Source organism: Uranotaenia lowii, chromosome 3 (assembly GCF_029784155.1).
Source record: "Uranotaenia lowii strain MFRU-FL chromosome 3, ASM2978415v1, whole genome shotgun sequence".
NCBI lineage: Eukaryota > Metazoa > Arthropoda > Insecta > Diptera > Culicidae > Uranotaenia > Uranotaenia lowii.
The window spans coordinates 240,536,667-240,558,549 of NC_073693.1; the positions used below are offsets into that span (position 1 = coordinate 240,536,667).

The 21,883-nt window shown below is 34.7% G+C and overlaps 1 protein-coding gene across 2 annotated transcripts in view; it reads right to left on the reverse strand.

Moving 5' to 3' along the window:
* Positions 1–21,883, reverse strand: part of LOC129758707 (proline dehydrogenase 1, mitochondrial) — a 73,634-nt gene that overhangs the window by 32,606 nt on the left and 19,145 nt on the right. Inside the window, exons 2-3 of one of the 2 annotated variants that reach the window (XM_055756299.1) lie at positions 1,340–1,461; positions 421–507 (exon numbers count right to left, since the gene is read on the reverse strand). In XM_055756299.1, coding sequence (XP_055612274.1) covers positions 421–507; positions 1,340–1,461 — 209 coding nt within the window. Of the gene's footprint in view, positions 1–420; positions 508–1,339; positions 1,462–1,697; positions 1,820–21,883 lie in introns of both variants that reach the window. The other variant, XM_055756298.1, reaches the window with a different exon arrangement.

Sequence of the window (21,883 nt, forward strand, 5' to 3'; positions counted from 1 at the left end):
CTTCCAGATTGAAGACCAAACGATTTACGTGTTCTGAAATTGGCTTTGTGTTTGGGTATCAAATGCCTCAAAGGTTTTTTTTTTACAGACACAACAATTATGCGGCCAACTCCTGCTTTTTCTTTGCTTTGGCAAGTTCACTAGTCGCAAGTCTCAAGTGACGGTCAACGTAGCTTTTTATGAGCTTTTAAACACGTGTTTGTCGTGTTGTTTTGCCCTTTATTTTCGATGACGCTTTAAATGCGAGAATGCTATAGGCAAAGCCATAGCAAATAAGGCCGTGCACAATTATGTATGTTTTTAAAGTAGCAAACCTCTTGGATCGTCAACCTCATTTCAATGTTACTTTGGTACATTTCGAGACGCTGTACGATTAAGATTTTCAAAATTTAGGGCAAAAGAGGTTTATTTTATACTTACTCCACTTCACGCTTCTCAGCTTCCTCCTGGGACAGATCTTCCTCTACCGAGTAGTCAAGAATGGGTTTGACGCCGAACGATCGCAGTCTGATCAACATTGTTTTTTTTTTAATAGAAAAATAAAAAGAAAAGTGAATTAATAACGAGTTTACCATATATGTATGACATATTTAGACAGAAAAGAAAACAGTACGAAAAGGCACTTGAAACATAATATGTTATCGATAAGAACAATAAAGACTTAAATTGAACACAAGAAACATAAGAAAAACAAAAACACTGAAATGTATTGAAGTTTCTAAAATCAGACAGTATTAAATACTTTTTTTATAGTCAGTTCAACCAAAATTTTAGACCAATTCAACCAATTCATTATATAGCCAATATATTTTTTTTTTCAATTCTGCCTGATTCTTGCTCCAGTGTGTCAAATTTAGATTTAAGCACGCCCAAAGTAATTTATGAACGAATATTTTTTATTTTGAAAATCGAAAAAATCAACGTTTGAGACAATTTTTTCTCCAGAAAAGTCAAGTGAGGAACTGAGTTAGTTGACACAATCCAATATCTTCGTTATTGATAATATCAATTTTTCTCTCTGAAGTACACCATTGAAAACTTTGCTTTTAATTTTGTTTAATATTTTGAACCGTTAATCATATTTTCATTGGCCTTGCTGAAGTTGTTTTTTGGAATGGTGTTCTTCAGAAGGTTCACACTAAGCAGTTGATGAAACACGAAAACAAGATACAAAAATCATGTAGAAATGCTTATTTGTTGAATGGCTATCAAGTTTGCAGTTTTCCAGATGTTGTCTGCTCTGCTCTTCAATTTCACTCAGGTAAATGATTGAGTTTGATGTGACATAGTAAGATCAACTCTGCATTATGGCTGAATCAACAACTGATACGATAAAAACCTCTCGAGCGTCGGTACGATCCTATATCTGTCCTCTCCGGCGACAAAATGTCCGTAGAACGTCATCTTCATCGATTGCACGAACAGATTTTCTCCCATAATGGCTTTGGTTAGCTTCATGATCTGCGAGTTGTTCCATGTGAGAGGGAATTGCGTTTTTTTTTTTGTACGTACATATATATCGTTTGTGCAGATCAGATTGGTTCATTTTATATGTGTTTTTATCGTTCGCAAAAAATTCGTGCGCAGTTTTCGAACAGAGACCAGGGACACCGTAGATTGAACGAAAAAGAAAATAAAAAAGAGGGAGAAAAAAAACAAGGGTAAATTTAAACTAGAACATTAATTGGTGGATGTACCTTTCGAGTGTTGGGACAATTTTGACTTGGTCTTCACCAGCCACAAAATGACCGTAGAATGTGTACTTCATCAGTAGTGTGAACAGCTTCTCGCCCATGACAGTTTGTGCAACTTTCATCAGCTGTATGAGTTTTGGTGGATTCGTTTCAAGCCGACAGACAGTTGTTGACACATTCCATGAGTTTGATGATAGTTTTTGTTCGTTTTTGGTTTTGTTGTTTAAACAGTATTCACGCATCATTCACAAACAGGCACAAGCGTCAAATTTCGGTTTTCGGAAACGGATGATCGTAATATATTATATGCACAGATTGTTCCAATTCATTTGCAGACATGTCGATGGAGAAGAGAGAAATTTTGTTCATTAGCAAGCAATTAGTAACGTTGTATGTTTTATTATTTTTTGGTTAGTTTTGTTTTTCGATGGATCAATGGGATGAAACGGTAGAGGAAGGGAGTGTTCTTACGTATTTTAATGAAGGAAGACGGCGAAGAAGAGAACTTGTTGGACAACAGCAATCAAAAAGTGACATGATAGCAAGAAAAATCTCCAACCTGATGATGGTGGTGAAACAAATTCTTAGAATCGAACGTTGCAAAATGTCTTGATACAAATTAAATCTAAAGAAGTTGTGGACAAAATTAACACAATTTGAAAAAAAAAACTCATTTAACGAGTATTGACTTCTAGCTTTTTGATAAATTTGATAAAAGTTTTTTGGTCAAATTAATGCAATTGAATAACTTTCAAAATCAAATCAATAATTAGGTGTATCTGTGTTATCAATCAACTATTTAATCCTTTACTCAATCAGACATATGTGGATCGGATAACATGTTGATTTGTCAGCGGCCATGGTAGAGTGGAGAATACCATTCTGGTATACTGTGCCGATCATAATATCGTATATCGATCATCACATCGCCTGACATGCTTCAGTTGGCGGTTTTAGCATTTGGATACATCCAAAATTGAAGGTTAAACGTATCTAGAAACACTCCAAATTGGGGTGTACAATTGATCAACAATTGATTGAATTTGAATTTCACTTTCATAAAACACAAATTCCGTAAGGTTTCGACTTTCTGCAGAAATTGAAAAACTTAAAGTAATGTTCACAATTATTCGGTGGAATCAAGATTTAGTTTGTGGCACAATAAGTTACCTAGTATTTTTTGAGAATAGTCCTTAAAAAACTTTATTTGTTATACAAGAGACAAGACTTATTTTTGATGGCACGTCAAGCGAGAACTGGTTAAGCGAGAAACCTCTTTATGTGAGACTAGTGAGAGAAATAGCCATGTCCCATGCTTTTTGTGGTCCAAAACCTCACTATGTGAGAGAGTACTAATGAAGGAAGTAAACTAAGGATATTCAAAAAATTGACGTTTCCGAACTCAAGTTTTGGTAAAACCAAGACCATGATGCGGAGGGAAAATGAAAATCTATATAGGGTGAGTGCTCCTACTTTGGACCTAGACTCTATAGCCTACTTTAGTCCTTAAATGCCGAAAACTATAAATAATTCATTTTTCTAGCATAGGATGAAGAAATTGCTATGTACACAATGAATTTTTATTCTTCCTGAATCCGACCATACCGCATTTTGCCATAAAAAGTCTTTCTGATTAAATGTTGAACGTTTTTAAAAATGTACCTCCTGTTTAGTATTAAATCAGACAGCTCAATTAGTGAGGCGCGTTTTGAGAAAAGAGAGTGAATAAGGAAAAATCACGTTTTTACTGTCCAAGCCAAAGTTAAAAGGGAAATTACTTTCACTGTGAAGAATATGAACCATACTACCTATTTTTTCTAAAATAAATGAAAATCAATGGTAAACCCGACAAATTTCTAAAGGGTCCAAATGAAGGAGACTTTCGATTTCGACACAAACCAACAAAGGTGCGAATTTTTAATTGGGGCATTATTCAGAACCAATATTGAAGATTTTTAACATTTTTTGTCAGCTTTACGCAAATAAACTACAAGTACATAAACACAAAAGAGTTTCAGCTATTATCCTGCTGATAGAGCTGACGGAGAGTGAAAGTGTTTAAAATATCCATAACAGAAATTTGAGTTTTTTATCGTTAAAAAGCTGGATACTTTTTATGATAATATTTGATTAAAAATTACATTTTTCATGAATTTGTTTATATATTTTCAAAAAATCGTACCTTTTATAAGAATTACAAAAATATGAACAGTAGATTCAAAGATGGAAATTTTGATCATCAATATCTTTGCAAATCTTTATATAATGGCGAAACCTATGTTGAAAATTCTCATTAAAACTTGCAGATAAGATCACGAACTATAAATAAATTGCTTGAAAGATATAAACCTCCCGTTTGTTTTTATGAGAAAAACATGATTATTTAAAAACCACCGCTTAAAGGGTCCAAAGTAGGGCAACTAACCCTTATATAAAAAGAAATTTCCGTTTGTTTGTTTGTTCGTTTGTGTGTTTGTCTTCATTGGCTCAGCCGCCTTAAGACCTAGAGAGCTGAAATTTGGCAAGGGTGCTCATTGGGACTAGGATTGAAGACAAATGTTTTTATATTTTCGGATAACCCGGAGAAGTTTTCAGGGACAGATAATCGATTTATGAAATCAAATTTGGTGTAAGGGGTTGGAAAAAGGGGTCGTCCATATTACCTCATCACTGTTTTTGCGATACTGACGTATTTGTACATTGGATTGCAATGAAAACTCACGCATGTGGGTTTTAAAAGACGAGCAGCCGATTTCAGGTATCAAATTTATCTGTTCATTGTTTTTTTTTGCGATATTGACGTTATTATATACCGGATGGAGATAAATAATTGGCACACGGGAGTTTTTAGGAACGAACAATTGATTCCAATTATACAACTTCGGGACAGAGATCGGCAAAAGGGGTCGTCCATATTACCTGTTCACTGTTTTTGCGATAATGACGTTATTATAAAATGGATTTAGATGAAAATTGACCCCCGGAAGTTTTCAGGCACGGATAATCGATTTAAGGTATTTGGTGTGAGGGGTCGGCAAAAGGGGTTGTCCATATTACATGTTCACCGCTTTTGTGATATTGACGTTATTGTTCAGTGGATTTCAATGAAAACTAAATCATGTGGGTTTCAAAAAACGGGCAGGCAATTTCAGGTATCAAATTTTGTATAATAAAAAAATCTTAGTAAAAATACCGTGAAATAATTCTTTTTATCTCTAGAATATTTTTTGTCAGTACATTACTTAAAAATATCAAAGCGTTTCCGAGATATTTGGATTTTGATAAGTGTGATTTTAAAACACTAACTCCGGTTCACCTTACATAAAAGCTATTGATTTTTTTTTCTGTCTATATGTAGAAGGATGAATTTTTAATAAAAAGCATTTTCCTCTTGTTACAAATGGAAAAGATCGATTAATCGGAGATCGATCTTCAAGCTCCGTTGATTTAGATGGATCGATCCCAAAACCGTTCATCTGAATCGATCTTTTCTCGAAGATCGAACAATCCTACTCTCTTGCATTCTTCCGATAGGTACGAATAAGGTGTCAGATAACGTCCAATTGGTGTAGTTTTCGTCGCTGAAGAAGAAATAAAATTTTTGTATGCTATTAAATGCTATTTTTCCGACATTCTTACGATATTTCTCTATAATGTATATGGAACGTATATCAAAACTACATAAGAATATAGCTTCGAAAATGTTTGCTGGGCTTTGACACATTAGAGCAAAACTTTTAGAATACATTTTTTGATAAATCGTGTAAATATAAAATTTAGGAATGATGGCGAAGTTCAAAAATTGGTGAACTAGAGCGCTACATAATTATTGATTTTATCTTTGTGAACAAGTTTTCGAACTATAATTTATTAAAGTCATGATGTTACAATTCGCAATGTTTTCTTACCGTTTTCTTTATAAAAAAAAATCAAAGTTTTTGATATAAAAAATCTAAGTATGTAATGATGAAATGTTAAGATGAAAATAACTTGAAAATTATGTAATTCAGTATTGAAAAGTGAAAATTTCGACACAGAAAACAGTATCTTAAGTGCTTCTTTTCAGCACTAAATTCAGTGTCGAAAAGTATATTGCACAACCTTTTTAATCAAAAAATGTCAGTCGTTGGCCAGGTTAAATATCCACACGTTGTTATCAGTTGAGATGCGTTTTTTGTTGGTTAATTAATGAACTGGTCACCTGGTAACGGTCATCCATCAATTTTAAATAAGTCTTCAACTAAATTGTTCACTAGATCAAAATATTGAAATGTAAACATATCATCAATTTCAAAACAAAAGCTAGCAAAATTAGTCGATGGAAACGGAAAGATATTATTTTCCTTCTTAAAAAAACCTGTAATATTTGTCGAAAGTTGGGTCAAAAGTTAAGCTGCATCCTATTTGCACGAATGCAAAACCATCACCCAAAATTCGGCAGCGCTTCCATCTGCGATGTCAGGTAAATGTTTGACGTTTTGTAGTTAGGAGAAAATGTTCCCAAAAGCTTCCTCACTAATCAAAACTCTACTATGAACTACTACGTAAATAATTAGGAGCCTCTGTGTTGTTTTGTTTTTTTGTTTTTTTTTTATTTATATGAAATAATATTTATTAATATTTATGTTCTTCAAACCCTCTATAACTGGTAACCTGGATAAGTATGAAACCTACGGAACAAGAAAAAAAAAAATCAATTCTCTGGACTCTTGTTTATCCATGTTCGACTTTACTACGTTTCAAGCCTACAAGCAATGGAATAAATCAGTCATGAAACTTTTTAGTTACAAGTCACAAAAAAGCTTTTAAAATGTGTCCCTGATAAAGTGAGATTGTTGCAAGAACAGAATTTTCATTTGTATTCAATTATGAAGTAATGAAGTATACTAAACAGACCAAATCACCGTTCGGGGAGATAACGGGTGTTTATGAACAGTAGGTTACGGATGATTCATAAGTAGCAGGACTGAATTGATGTTAGCATTTTTTTAATAATAATAATAATAATAATCAATTTTATTTGTGTAAGATAAGATATGTACAATCTTTTTGAAGTGTTACATTTGGGTTTGCACTGTTTCAATTTCAATTTAATTGTTTCTGATGAATTTTCATGTCTAACTAATAAGAGTCAGTTGTTACCTGTTTAATGTAAATCTTGATAGTGAAGCTTTCTTGAATTCCGATTTCGATATAATGGACTTTATGCTGGTAGGAAGATGAGAAACACTTGAAAATCTAGATAGACCATAGACGTAACGGACACATGAGTACAAAGCAACTAGAAGTCTGTCCATAGACCTAACTGAACAATTTGAATAAATAAAATCTCTGTATATAAACAATGGATAAGTGTAGCATTTCAACAGTTTTAATTTAGTATTAATATCGAGGTGCCTAGTGGTAAGATTAAGCCTTTTTAAGGATCCGTAAATTCTGCTACATTGTTTGTTTACTTTCCTTTTCCATGATAATTCATAATCAAAGATTACAATAAGCTTTTCCGCATAATCTGAGAAAATAATTTCAGAGCCTGCCAAAGATCTGAATCCCTATTCCATCTATTAAAAAACAGAGCATTAGTTTTTGCGGGGTTTACAGGTAGAAGGTTTAAGTAGGACCATTCATTAACTTTTAATAAGTCATAATTGATTTTATCACAAACATCACTTAGGGGCACTGATTTGTCAGAGCAAAAATATATTTGCACGTCATCTGCAAACATTTGAATAATTCAATATTTAAGAACTGTAAGAAGATCATTTATGAAGAGTGAAAAAAGATGTGGACCTAGAACTGATCCTTGAGGAACTCCTGACTCAATGGACATTAGGACAGACAAACAGCTATCAAGGAATTAAGCCTGTTCACGACCCTGAAGGTATGATTTAATCATTTTCGCTGCGGGTCCAGAAAAATAAAATTTAGAAATTAATTTTTCGATGAGCTTTTTATGAGTCACCCCCTGTCGAACGCTTTAGCCAAATCTATTAATAAGAGAATTGCTAACCCTTTTTTATCAAGAGAAGCGGCAATATCATTATGCATTTTGATCAAAGTAGTTTCTGTACTATACTTACTTACTTACTTAATGATCCCGCGCCGATCCTCCGGTGCATAGGGCCGTGGTAAAAGACCTCCACTGTTGACGATCCGGAGCCAGCGTCTTCACCTGGTCCCAGTCAAGATTCTCGTCGACAGTTCGGATTTCAGCGGCTAGACTTCGCCGCCACGAATTTCTGGGTCTGCCTCTTCTTCGATGACCTTCTGGATTCCAATCTAGCGCCTCTCTGCAAATCTCGTTTTCATCTCTTCGCAGCGTGTGCCCAATCCATCTCCACTTACGTTCCCGAATCTCGATTTCTAGCGCCTTTTGATGACACCGGCGATGTAGTTCCTCATTCGAGATCCAGTTGCCAGGCCACCAAGCGCGGATGATATTCCGCAGGCAGCGGTTTACAAATACTTGCAGTTTTCGCGTCGTTACCGCATTTCTGTACTATAGTGAGCTCTAAATCCAGATTGACTATTGCTTAAAAGATTATTCTCATTGATATAGTCTGAAATTTGTTGTTTGATCAGCTTTTCGAATATTTTTGAAATGGAGCTAAGAAGACTAATAGGTCTTAAATTAGTACATAATATCGTGATTATTCGATTTTCTTGGAATTGGTATAACTTTAACTATTTTCCATTGAAACGGAAATTTAGATGTTCTAATAATTGTATTAAAAAGATGGTTTAAAATGGGCAGTATATAGGGAATAACGATTTGGTTATTTATCTGCACATCATGTTGCTCCGCGACGTTAATCGTAGACAGACGCCAACTTTTTGTCCAAGGCTTGTAATTTCCTGTCAATTTTATTCGATCCTGACCAGCGACTTTACTGTGAGAAAATTTGTCACAGCATCAAGTTGTTGCTCTTTTTAACTATCAAAGTCGACTGACATTGGATGTCTGACACTGACCATTTGCAGCTCTGATTTTGTCATGAGTAAAGGCTATACAGATCCACAAAGAACTTTATCTCTCTATAATTCGTGTCGCGGAAAACGTAACATTATTATATTTTAGCTATTTATGACTCATGCTATGTTTGCTAACCTGATCACAAAATTCAGATAATTTTCAGGAAGTTGTCATTACTTGGTATTCTTGAAATGGCGAGGGAGTTGTGAAATTGTAAATTTCGATATTTTCCCAACTCAGAAATTTGGAAAACAATCGCGTGAAACGATCATTGGTATTTACTCGAATTTGAACCAAATTTACGTTGTTTACATGAAAGCTACATTTGACACAAAAAATGACTCAGACTGCTACTACACTCAAAATTTAGCTTCTATGCCAATCGTGAGTGATCAATATCATAGCATCATTGGCATAAGAACAGAACGCGACCGGGGATGATTCGATTTGCGACAGCCGGCATTAACCCCCCAGAGAAATCGCATTGGGTATGACTGAATGAAACAAAATAGAAACGTTTTCTCGTTCCTCCCTATCCCATCACAAGACGAAGTAGTCTAGAAATAAATACCGGCCAACACCAGGCAGCCGCACCGAGCGCTGTGCGTGTGTATATATTTAGCAAAAGCAAAAAAACACATTCCCTTAATCCAATCTACAATTCCAAACACAATTCTCATTCAATTGGAATCCATTCGTTTTCCCGTTTTCTTCACAAGCCAAAAGACTACTTTGAAAGGAGGCCAAACGTCAGGAATCCACCGTTGTGCGTTTTTAGTAATTGATCGGTGGCAGAAAGCCTATATTGTAAACTGGGTAAGATGTCAGATTGGCAAGACGATATAAAAATTGTGTTGTGAGTTCGATTCTCACTTCCCTACGGTACAGTGGTTTTTTTTTTAAAATTTTCTTGTTTCTGGGATGAATTATTCAATATGATAAAAGTCTCAAAATTTTTTTTTAGGTTCTTTGATGAATCATTTTTCTTGGGAGCTCGATTCCTTATGCCAGTTGTGCTTTTTCAAACATGTCATCTTTGGCATAGTACACTTTTTAGCGCATTTTCGGCACATAGATTTGCTAAATTGGCATTGAATTTTTGCAACCTCTTCTATGTGAATACCGTGGACAAACAAAACTCATTCGGTTTTAATATTTATTTATTTATTAATTTTTTTTTTTTGTTTCGATTATAGTCGTTTTACCATCTTTATGGCATTCGCGACTCTATCAACGTTGCAGTTGGCGGATCGTTATTGAAAAACTTATCCGGTACAACTGTGTTCGATGTTTACTCTTGGGCTCGAACTCACGGACATCGGCTCAGGAAGCAACAGACTTGCCAACTGAGCTATATCACAAGCCCATTTAATATTTATATTATTAGGAAAGTGTACTGTAAATTTTTTTGAAGCATAGGACAGGCTAACATTTTAGTTCTTTCCTCAATATAGAATGTAAATGGCAAGAAACTCATAGAAAAAATATACCATATTTGAAACTCCTTCTGAATTCACATCCAAAAAAAACATAAAAAGGGCATTCGAAAATGCCTGAGCTCTTTCAATGTTTGATATTGAGTACCAATTCAAATTTTAATCCTCAGCCAAAAAGCCATTAAGTCAATATGGAATGAAAGCAAAATATGGAAAAAAATCAGTTAACAAACTATGAAAAAAATGTTCCAACTGATTCCGGGCCGATCCCCAAATATGCCGGTTCCATTTTGCTATCGTCAAATTATCGAGCTTCCTCACACGCCGGTCCTCGATCATTGCTCCGTGTGTCGTTGATCAGCTAAAATGATTTTTTGCAAAGAGTAGGACAACAAAAAGCCAGAGCTATAAAGTTCAATTTATTTCGGCTGGCTTGCCAAAGGCGGGCTGTAGTTGGTGTGATTGACTTGGTATGATGACGATCTAATCATTATTGCCACCAAGGTCATAAACTGCTGTTTTATAACTTCTAACTTAACTTGTGAGTGTATAGTGCATCCGAAATCATACTTGGCAACAGTGTTTTAGACTTAGCTTCCAGACAAGGCATATGGTGGTTGTGCTATTTTGGATTTACTTTGACAATGTGTTTAATGGATGTTTACTTACAACGTTTTCTGAAAATTATGCCACATGCACGTTTCTGTCATTTGGAACCATTTCTTAGAAGAATCAAAAAATTACCATGGCCACTCAAATTCAATTTTAGATTTCTCTCATTTTTTCCGCAAGGTCGCACAAAATTCCCAGCTCTAAAAAAAACAGTTGCAAAAGCTTTTTAAAAAAGTGTTCAGTTCAGCTACTTTTCAACAAATAACAATTGCTGGCGTAGTTGTTGGGATACGCAACTATACTTGTTGTATGAGAAATTCAAAATTAATCTGGGATTCAGATTTCCAAGTTCTGCATTCTCACGTGCCAGCTTGCCGATTGCATAACAGGACACAAGACACTTGCATCATCGTTATCTCTACGTCCGTCGTCGTGCTATCAACTATCAAGTTCACGCTCCGATTCGATGGATGGTGGATATCCACTTAGCGCTTATATTGTCATAAGCTCGAGAAAGCTTGTAAATTACTGGGAGATCGCGAATGTGCGGATGGATAGCCTTTTGTTTGTGCATGTGCATCGGAAGGTGATAATGTGTAACAAATTCGCGCGCCGTGTGCTTCTGTGTGTTTGCCCCGACATCAGGCAGTTAGTCAGTCAGTCAGCAGAAAGTCATCTGGCCATTGCCAGTAATGTCTTTAAATAATAGCTCTAGTAATTAACACATTCGGATTAGCTTCGAATGTCACTAGAGCTAGCCTACAATCATCTAGAAATAACTCGTCTTACAAGGTAAACTCACCTGACGAAGATAAAATAAATCCATATGCATGTACCTTTTTGCAGAATCGTTCGAGGTTATAAGCTTATAGATGGAGTACTGCGTGTTCTAATTTTTTTTGTTGCAACTCCGCACAAAAATGATTGTTTTTCGTTACAAGGCTTGGTTTTCAAAAGACCTGCTTTTCCTACCAGAAAAGCAATGTCCAAAAATAGTTCTTTTCAATACAGTTTTCAAAACAATGTCGAAAAATGCTACTTTTCTAAAAATGCTGCTTTTCAGTGCTACTGAAAATCTGTCAAGTTATTTTTGAGATAGCGTCCAATGCAGAAGCTCATTGACAATTTTTTTTGGGCAGAAACGAGAAAAATCCAGAAAAGTCCCGGTGTGAGACCCAAGAACAGCTGTAAATGAACTATTCCATCAAAGTTCATATGGTAAATCGTTTAAGGAGTTTCAGAGGATCTAACAGCCAGCTAAAGTTTTAACAAAACTGAAGATGATTGATTAAACGAAGTTGAAGAATGTGAGCGGTATTATCAAGCGCAATCCGAAATTTTCTATTGGGGAAGTGATTAAAAAAAGATCAATTTTTCACTTCACTTCACTTCACTTCACTTCTACAAGGTAAAAAATCTGCCCACAGGAAAAATAAACAAAATACGGTGGTCAAATCGTGAGCAAAATATTTGGACCGTTGGCGGGGAGAAATTTTGAATAAATTTGTATTGGACAGCGAAACGGAAATGAACAAGGAGGGAAAATTAAAAAAATCTAGTCTAGCACTAGAGGAGGCTGATGATCTTTTGAAGCTTCAATTCAGTCAGTGTTTCATAACGATTCACACGATGAATGGCTAAAAATACAAAGAAGACTGCTTCCAAATGCGACCGTTTTCCCTGCATAGCACTTAAATAGGTCCCACAAAGTTTGTACTCAGTTTCGGCTGGATCTGAAGCCATTACGCAAAACTGTGGTGGAGTCGAAAAAAAAGTCAAATATTTTGTTTTTGTGCCGTAGGAGGTTCAAACCACCCACATGAGGGTCCAAACCTGCGAAGCGAATTTTTTTTTGCTAAACATAAAATTTGAGAATACTAATCAAATTTTGATGAACTACTAAGATGATTCAAAAGTAACAATCTTGACGTCAAACCAAGGTTGCCGAAAAAAGAATTCTGTGTTTTTAATAAAAAAAATTCTGAATTTCTGTGATTTAACCCAAAAATTCTGTGATGGTTTTCTGTGATGCCTTTTCCATTATTTGCATTGAAAATTCATGACAAATTGTGTCTTTTTTACATTTGAGTTGTGAAAAATCAATCAACATAAGAAATGTTATCATACCGTTCTTATTAAAAGCAAGAAATATAAATTTTTATTGGCCATGAAATTAAAATTTTCGAAATTAATTCAAGATTTAAAAATTCTGTGAAACCTGCGAATATTTCAAAATTCTGTGTTCTGTGACACAGATTCTGTGATGAAAATTTGCTCAAATTTCTATGAAATTACAGATTTTTCTGTGATTTCGGCAACCTTGCAGTTTTAATAAAAATTTCTCACTTGTTGATACTAATTGAGTCCCAAATTTTGAACCCAATAACGTTAGACTTAGCTTGCCAGAATGTCCGAATTTTGACCAGATTTTTCACTCTGTTTGCAAAATCAAACAAAAATTGAAACTGATTCCTTAGCATGACAAGTTTTTTTTCTAACGTATCTTGCGTCCAAAACTCTTTTTTTAAACATATATTTTCAAAATAAACATGAACGATTTTTTGATAGCCTTCAATATGATTCTGAATCGGCTGGTGTGTTTCGATAAAACAAAAACAATTTTCCAAGTGTTTTTTTAATGGAATAATACCGTAACTTTCCTGCATACAGGCCGGATTTTGGGAAAATTTTTGAAAGAATATGACCGGATTTTGCAAGATTTTAGGATAAAATAACCCGGTTTCAATATACCCAAATAAATACGTTAATTTTTTTCTATACCGTAGAAAAGACATTTTAAATATTTTCCAGGTGGAGGTTTTAATTAATCGAGTTGAAATTTCAAAATTTAGGTCTAAATTCAATTGCTGACACAGGTTCAAAAATTTTACCTTTCTGAAGAGCCAAGAATTGAAGAGCTTATTTTAATTTGGGGCGTTGATTCCAAGCAATCAGCTTTTTTCTTTCAGTTCAAGAGTTGATTTAGATTTTGTTGACCACACAATGCATAAATTAATTTGTTTTTTAAAGGTTTATCTTTTCCACGGAAATTCTCAAAACAGACTCTGATTTAGCTGAGCTGTATATTTGTTTGAAAATTGCATTTCAAACTTACTCTTAGATTGTAAATTTGAAACTTCATCTGCACTTCATTCTTCATCTTCATCTGCATTTTGAGTTCGACTTCTGTATAAATAATAAAAATTTCATCCCGATCTCTTGGTTTGAATTTCCTATCTGAATTTTCAATTTAAATCGAAAACAAATTCAGATTCTGGAATTCTTATCCACATTTCGAATATAATTTCTGTATGATACATTTTCGGCAAACAGATTATTTATGATTGAAACGTTTCGATCTTTGATCGACCTTTGGAATCATAAATAAAAATTCCTTTTTTGTTAGAATGCTAGCTAAAAAAGTATCCCAAAAATCCATTGACAGTCGACAAAACACATATGAATATTATTTCGATACTAATATTTGAATTTTTAATTTAAGTTCAAAACCCTGTTTTAATTTAATTCAGTCTCGGACAAAAGGCTAGAAACCCTATCAAATGGTAAGGTTTGAAGGAAAAAAATAAAGGAGAATAGTGTGAGGGCCTAAAATTTCCTTTTTTTGTAGTTAAAATTGTATATATAATGTTAAACAAATTTAGCCTTCTAATGTATGCAGCATCATTGTCCATCTTTTGATTTTAGCTGTTTTTCGGCCTTATCACACGAACTGTCTTAGTTTATCAATTTCTAGCATTTGTAAATATGATGGTGTTTTGTACCCATTATGATCAAGAAAACTCGTTAAAACCGTCAAAATAGAGACTGATCAATGTTACCCCAAGGCATAAAATTCTAAAAAGAGTCGAAATCGATTTAATCAAATTTAAAGTTTTACACAACTTTTTTACATTTTTTGTTACCATGATCTTAAAAAAAATTAAAAGAAAAATTCCATGCATGCAATATATAGCTTCTAACTTCAGCTTTCTCAGGCACTAAGTTAAATTTTTTTCGAGTACTTAATGCCTGATTTACAGCCTTTTTTCTGAAGCGTGTTTTTTCATAATTTTTTTTTAGGACTTTAAATAACTTTAAAATAATTGATTGTAGCTGAAAATTGTCTGAGAAACATATTTGAGTCACATTATAGGCTTTTCAAAACTATAGATATTGTAGAAATCGGTTGAGAAACAAGAGAGTTTAAGCGAAAACAGTGTAAGCCGTCTTTTGACCGCTCCCGGTATGAATAGATATACCACATGCGTTATTCGAAAACCAAAAAACTTAAAAAAAATTAAAAAAACGCAAAAATTCTTCTATTTTAAAAATAAAGAAAGTCCTGTCGTTACATTTGCGAAAAAAAAATTATATTAGGCGTCATTTAAAGTTCAAAAACCGTCATTTGACCACCTCCGGTACGTTTAGTGTTAAATTTATCTGAAGTGAATTATTAAAGTTATAAATATGTTTTAGGTCAATTGTTCAGCCGAAGATGCGACGATTGGATTCAAGGAAAGTATCGGATTGAAAGCTGCGAAATTCCAAGTGGTCCGATAAGGTATAGATCAACGCTAGCATGTTTAAAAAAGAGTACCTTCAATATTACTTATATATTGTTACACTACGATCACTACGAGAGTTGCTTGTGCTTAATTACCTCCCTACATTTCATTAAATGTTTTTAGGGAAAGTATTTTTGTCATTCATTTGTGTCTTGTTATCTTTAATATTTTCTATTTTCCTCTCTTCTTTATAGGAAGACTTCCGGAAATTTGGTCCAGGATGTTGGACGAAGTGGCCAAACTTCAGATAAATTATTGGAAAAATAAAATTTATTATTGTTTTTCGAAATAAAATATTTGTGGTACAATTTTTGTTAAAACGAACGAAAAAAATTAGATCAAATAATAAATGATTTCAAATTAAAATCAAAATAACTTGGAAATAAAGGAAAATTTTATAACATCAAACGAAAATCCTATAGATTCAACGGACTTGAGGTATTGCATCAAAGTATTTGAGATTTTGAATCAAAGTACGTTTTTTGATTCAAAGGAAACCATTTCTTTGATGCTAAGGAAAATGTATTTGAATCAAAGTAACTTTTATTCATCCTAAAATCAAAGGAAAAAATCCTTTGTTTTTGCGGCACTTTCCTTTAAAATAAAAAAAAACTTTTCGTTGCGTGTTTAAGTAGGTAGTTATTTAAGGACTTGACGAACAAAACGAATTAAGATTAACTGTATTCCACCATTGAAACCTGCGTTTTTAAAAGATTTTTTTTATAAGTATTTTACTAAATCAAACAAATTTGTGAATGTTTGAAATGTTTTTTTTTGTGAAAGGCTTAGAAAATACATCACTGAATCCCGTCACAGAATTTTTAGGTATAATCACATAATTAAAGAATTTTATGCGTCTAAAACACTGAATTTTTTCCAGCAACTTTGCTGATGATATTTTGAAAAAAAAAATTTAGCCAAAAATCGACTTTTTGGGACCGGTTTTCCGAAAAAAAACGGCCAATCCCAGAAAGTCGATTTTTGGCAAGAAAATTTTATTCGAGTTAACACCAGATCTTGACGTTTCATATATTTTTAAAGCCATTTGGCATCAAAATTAAAATTTAGATTTTTCGTATTGGTCCTTTTGGTCCCCACTTGGATGATTTTTGAGGTTCAAAAACCGAAACTTCAAGCGCGTTGAAGCACTTTCGTACAGGTCAGTTTTTTTAAGCCAATCTATAAAAAGGAAGATGTCGGTTTTTTAAAATTCGATCATAAAATTTTTCCCATACATCTATTGTCTGTCAATCAAATCGGGAAGAACATGAAAATCCAGTTTTCCATTTGTGGGAACACAAATATTCGAAAATTTTTCAAGCAAATTTTCTACATATTAAAAAAAACAAATTTTTTTTAGGCTAAGACGAATGCCTTTGATGTGTTAGACCTTTAGGAAGAATTTACCCGTCCCGACAACATCAAGAACTCGTGCATTTTGTGAGTTATTCTCTACGTGATGGATCGATTCAATATTTATGTAAGCTCAATTTCAGGGACAGGCCGTAATCCATTAAACATCGAAGCCTACCCCCATTCTGAAACCCATTTGCTTTCAATCAAAGAATTAAGTTTTTGTAGTATACCACCTCGATATGTGATTATCTTCTGAAAAATAGAATAAAACTATTAGGTACAGGATAAATTCAATTGGTTTGCATTCTTGAACAAAAAGATTTGACCTTTTTCGTCAAATATCTTCTAGCGCAATTATTCGATGAGTCGACCATTCGATTAGCTTGAATTTTGGTGGTATTCGCCCAAGCAATCAATTGTCTAATATCTACTTAAACGCGTGCCTCTACAGTCCGAAATTCGCTGAACAAAGGTTCCAAAGGGAATTGGTACCGAATTCTCTCAAATGCGAGCATGAAGTTACTAAATAAATGTTCTTCAAACAACCTTTTTTGTTTGTGTCAATCGCATCCACTCAGTATTAAAGTAACAAGTAAGGCCGCAAACAGCCTTCTAAATATGGACATGAAGTTACAAAATGTTCCCCAATAGCCTTTTTTTGTAATATGTTAATTGCATGGCTATCCGAATGTTTGGTGTGCCAAATTATACTGCTCTTGTTATTGATCAATGCCCTCAGAATGCAATTTGACACGTAATTGCTAATTAATATTCCACAATTTACCAATCAGTAATAAAGTTTAGCTTACATTGTAATACAATGTATGTTGTGTGTTCATCGTGTGACAATTATTTTGAAGGTCATTAAATAATCTTGATCAATCAATACAAATATCTAATTAAATTAACCTGATACCGCACACGAAACAAGTTTTTTGGCTATGGAGTTAGGCAGAAAACTCTAAGGGAAGGTTCAGTGATTAAATGTCTCATTAGTGCAATTTTATCCGTATCGAGAAAATAATCGGTTGTTATCTCGAACTTTCAACGGATATTTCAACTGGCTGCCCTTTCATGTTGCACTCTGTGTAAACAAGCTTGTAGGAAATACCTACTCATTTGTTGTCACTTGTCACAAGCAGTGTGGTTTTCAAGGGGAATGAATCTAAACTATGTAATTGGAAAAATGTTTGAAGTTATTTACTATCACTTTTTGAGGATTTTGTAAAGATTCACGTAAATGTTCGTTAATGTACAATGGATACAAAATTCAACTGACTCCCTTATGTTGAGAAAAAAAATGCAATCGACGCCCATGCACTGGATATTAACGACGAATCAGCAAAAACTGCAATCGCCGAGATTGACATATTTTCAGTAGGAATCACTGCGCACAGGATTGTTCCTGAACCGGTATGAGCCAACTCAGCCAGCCGTCGCGTCGTGTCAGCGGAGGAGCGAAAATTGATTCCACAAACCCAAAGTTCAGTAGACTAGTCACTTAGATACGTATGAATGTGTTATTAGTACAATCGTATCCCGCCCAAGTACTTTCAAAGGGTGTTCCCATTTTTTTTTGCAATGCATCAACTTTAGATTGATGCATTCGGGTGCAAAGCTGTAGCAGCTTGCAGTAGTGGGGTCGATTTTCGTTCACATTGAAATTCGATTCGGTATGTAATTATTGCGATAATGCTGATGATACTGAACTGAGCAGCTAAGGCATGAGGGGTTTTCTGGATACCGCAAGGCATGCAGATAAAGGTTGTGTTGTTGGTACGATGAAAGTGCGATTTTGTTCATTATAAATTCATTCCATAATTTGCGCATCGATGACATGATTGGGTTTGTCATCTCCCCGCAATTTTGGTTCGTTACCTAACGATAACAACTGGGTAGGTAGTAAACACTTGTCAAATTTAATTGGAAGTCACTTCAGTGGAAGTGAAATTACGTTTTTCCAGATGTTTTCGGTTTTCTCTATTTCTTTTCAAACTTATCCTTGTAAAAACAGGATTATATTTATAATCTGTTTTGGACCCTCTGAAAGTATAAACGCGACGATATGGTTAATGAAAATTTGTATTTTACTACATATCACCTGACCAGGTGTACTTTGCTACACCTAAAAATAACTAATAAAACTTGTAATAATTTTTCAAATTGTTAATTCATTTATCAGCCTTATCGGTGAAAAGAGATGTCCTTTTTAGTAAGAACATCTTAAGACTATGAAATTTTTAGCTAGAAGTTAGAAGAAATGCAAAGTGGTGAAAATGAGTGGGTATAATTTATTAGAAGCATTATCATCACATACCAAATTTGGGGCGTGGGGCGAACCACGCTTGGCCTACTAATGTGGAGTGGTAGATGCAACTCTATCTGTATCTACCACTTCATAGTAGTTGGCCCGTGCCGAACTAAAATTTGGTATGTGATGATAATGCTTCTAATATATTCTACCCGCTCATTTTCACCATCTTTCATTTTTTCTAACTTTCTATCTGTCTATAAAAATTTCTTAATCTTAAGATGTGCTTACTAAAAAGGACATCACTTTTCACCGATAAGGCCGATGAATTAAGTAACAAACATAAATAACGGTGATTAATCTCTTCATATATTTTTTTAAATTTTGATACATTTGCACAACATTTTGAATTTAATTTAAAAATGAATTAGATACATTTTATTTCTTATGAAAGTTTCAAATTTTTTTCGAAGTGCTTTGTAGATTAATTCAAATGTGTTAAAATGTTTTTTAACCTGATTTAAAATTTGTTTTTTAATCATTTTTTTGAATCCGAAAAAAATATCTTGTTTTTGTTTGCTTCATCAGTTCATTGGGCACGCCATTTTTTGTATTTACTTACAAATTATCCATACTTCTACTACCAAAGGGTGATACGGTCAAAATTTCGTCAATATCAACTTGACGGATTTCTTTCAATTTTGCATTTAAGAAACCTGAACCCCTCATTTTGAAGGTTTGTATTTGTGTAGAATGTTGCCCCTATTTTGAATTTGAAATTCACTCTTCAGTTATCAAAATGCCGTCCAAGAAAGAAGAGCAGCGTATCAAAATTTTGCCCGTGCATCGCGAAAATCCGAGCTACTCGCACGCAAAGCTGGCAAGATCGCTAAAAGTTGCCAAATCAACCGTTACAAATGTAATTAAATTGTTTGGGGAACGTTTTCCGACAGCCAGGAAGTCTGGATCGGGGGAAAATCGAAAACCGGAAGCCGCTGAGACGACAAAGAGAGTTGCCGTTAGTTTCAAGCGAAACCCTAACCTCTCTCTCCGAGATGCCGCAAATAAGCTGGGTGTATCGTCTACAACCGTGCATCGAGCCAAAAAACGAGCCGGACTATCGACTTACAAGAAGGTAGTGATTCCAAATCGCGATGATAAACAAAATACGACGGCCAAAGCGCGATCCCGGAGGCTGTACACGACGATGCTGACGAAATTTGACTGCGTGGTAATGGACGACGAAACCTACGTCAAAGCCAACTACAAGCAGCTTCCGGGACAGAAGTTTTATACGGCAAAAGAAAGGGGAAAGGTAGCAGATATTTTCAAGCACATGAAACTGTCAAAGTTCGTGAAGAAATATCTGGTTTGGCAAGCCATCTGTACCGGTGGCTTAAAATCAGCATTTTCATAGCTTCCGGGACTGTCAACCAAGAGTTTACGTGAAAGAGTGTTTGAATAAGCGTCTGCTGTCTTTCCTGAAGAAACACGGTTGTTCCGTACCGTTTTGGTCGGATTTGGCGTCTTGCCATTACGGTAAAAACGGCATGGAGTGGTACGCCGCCAACAACGTGCAGGTGGTTCCCAAGGACATGAACCCTCCCAACACGCCAGAGCTCCGCCCAATTGAGAAATACTGGGCTATTGTCAAGCGGAACTTAAAGAAGACCAAAAAAACTGCTAAGGACGAGCAGCAGTTCAAGGCAAACTGGCTTTCTACGGCGAAGAAGATGGACAAGGTGGCTGTACAAAATCTGATGGCAGGGGTTAAGCGTAAGGACCGGCAATTCGGATTTGGAAAAGCGGAAGCCTAACTGAATATTTTTCCTGAATTTTATACTAATTAAACTTGAAAAAGAAATTTAATTTGATTTTTAAATAAACGATTTACACGCGTTTTCCCTTGAACAAATTTTGACCGTATCACCCTTTACTATCAATACTTATATGAAGAAGGGCTCGATTACCATATCATTTTTTTCGAAACTAAATATCTAAGAAATTTTCCAACTTATTATATATTCTTAATGTTATTATTATAATTTTTATAGGCTACCTCCTCACCCTTCCCTAACTCCCTTTTGAAAGGTGGGAGAAGTCTGAAAATAACAGAGAAATATTTCTTTTAAAAAAATACGATCCCATGCTAAATCTAGTTCTATCTACGCGATTAGACCCTGAGTTATTTAAAAATTATATGGGTAATACCCTCCTAAATATCTAAATTTGGTTTCATATGCTTGATATACTTGATGGGTTCTCGAGTTATTCAGTCTCCCGACAAGTATTTGAGCGAAGCCACCGACCCAACTCATCCTCGTCCCATCTGCGCTGCCAGTTGACAAGACAGTTTTTAAGTTCCCAAACGATGCACAATATTTGTTTGATTGAGTCGAATGGCGATTTGCAACAAAGCTGTTTGACACGACACGTTGTTGGTTTTTACTTAATCTTCTTCTTCTAATATATAAAGATGAGTTGGACTATATATGTTTGTTTGTATGCACCTTATACAAATCCACACCGCTTAACCGATCAGCCTGAAATTTGGTACAGTTATGTGTTTGGACCATGGTAAGGTTTTAGTAATAGTTTTGAGACCCTCCCATCTAAGAAAAGGGACCCTCCCATATAACTTTTGTTTTTTCTCCCACGAACCAAAAGTCATGGCACCCATTTTTCAAAACCGAGTTTCGTTTCTCGGGGTTGTTTTCACCATCACCATGGGCTGGGCATTAGAAACGACCATCCAGAGTTCACATGTACTGGACAGCAAATCAATGCCTGCTAATGATTAAAAACTTCAGAGCAACATTTTTGGCGGGATTTTTTTCTACTGTTCGTAGCACGGGGCACACGCACGAGGTTCTTAGATGATATAATGATCCTAAAGCTGAATAACTATTTGAAACGAGGGCTGAAAACAAATGAACCGATATTCATAAATTCCAGCTTTTAGGAACTAATCATTTTTTTCATATTTTTGAAATTTC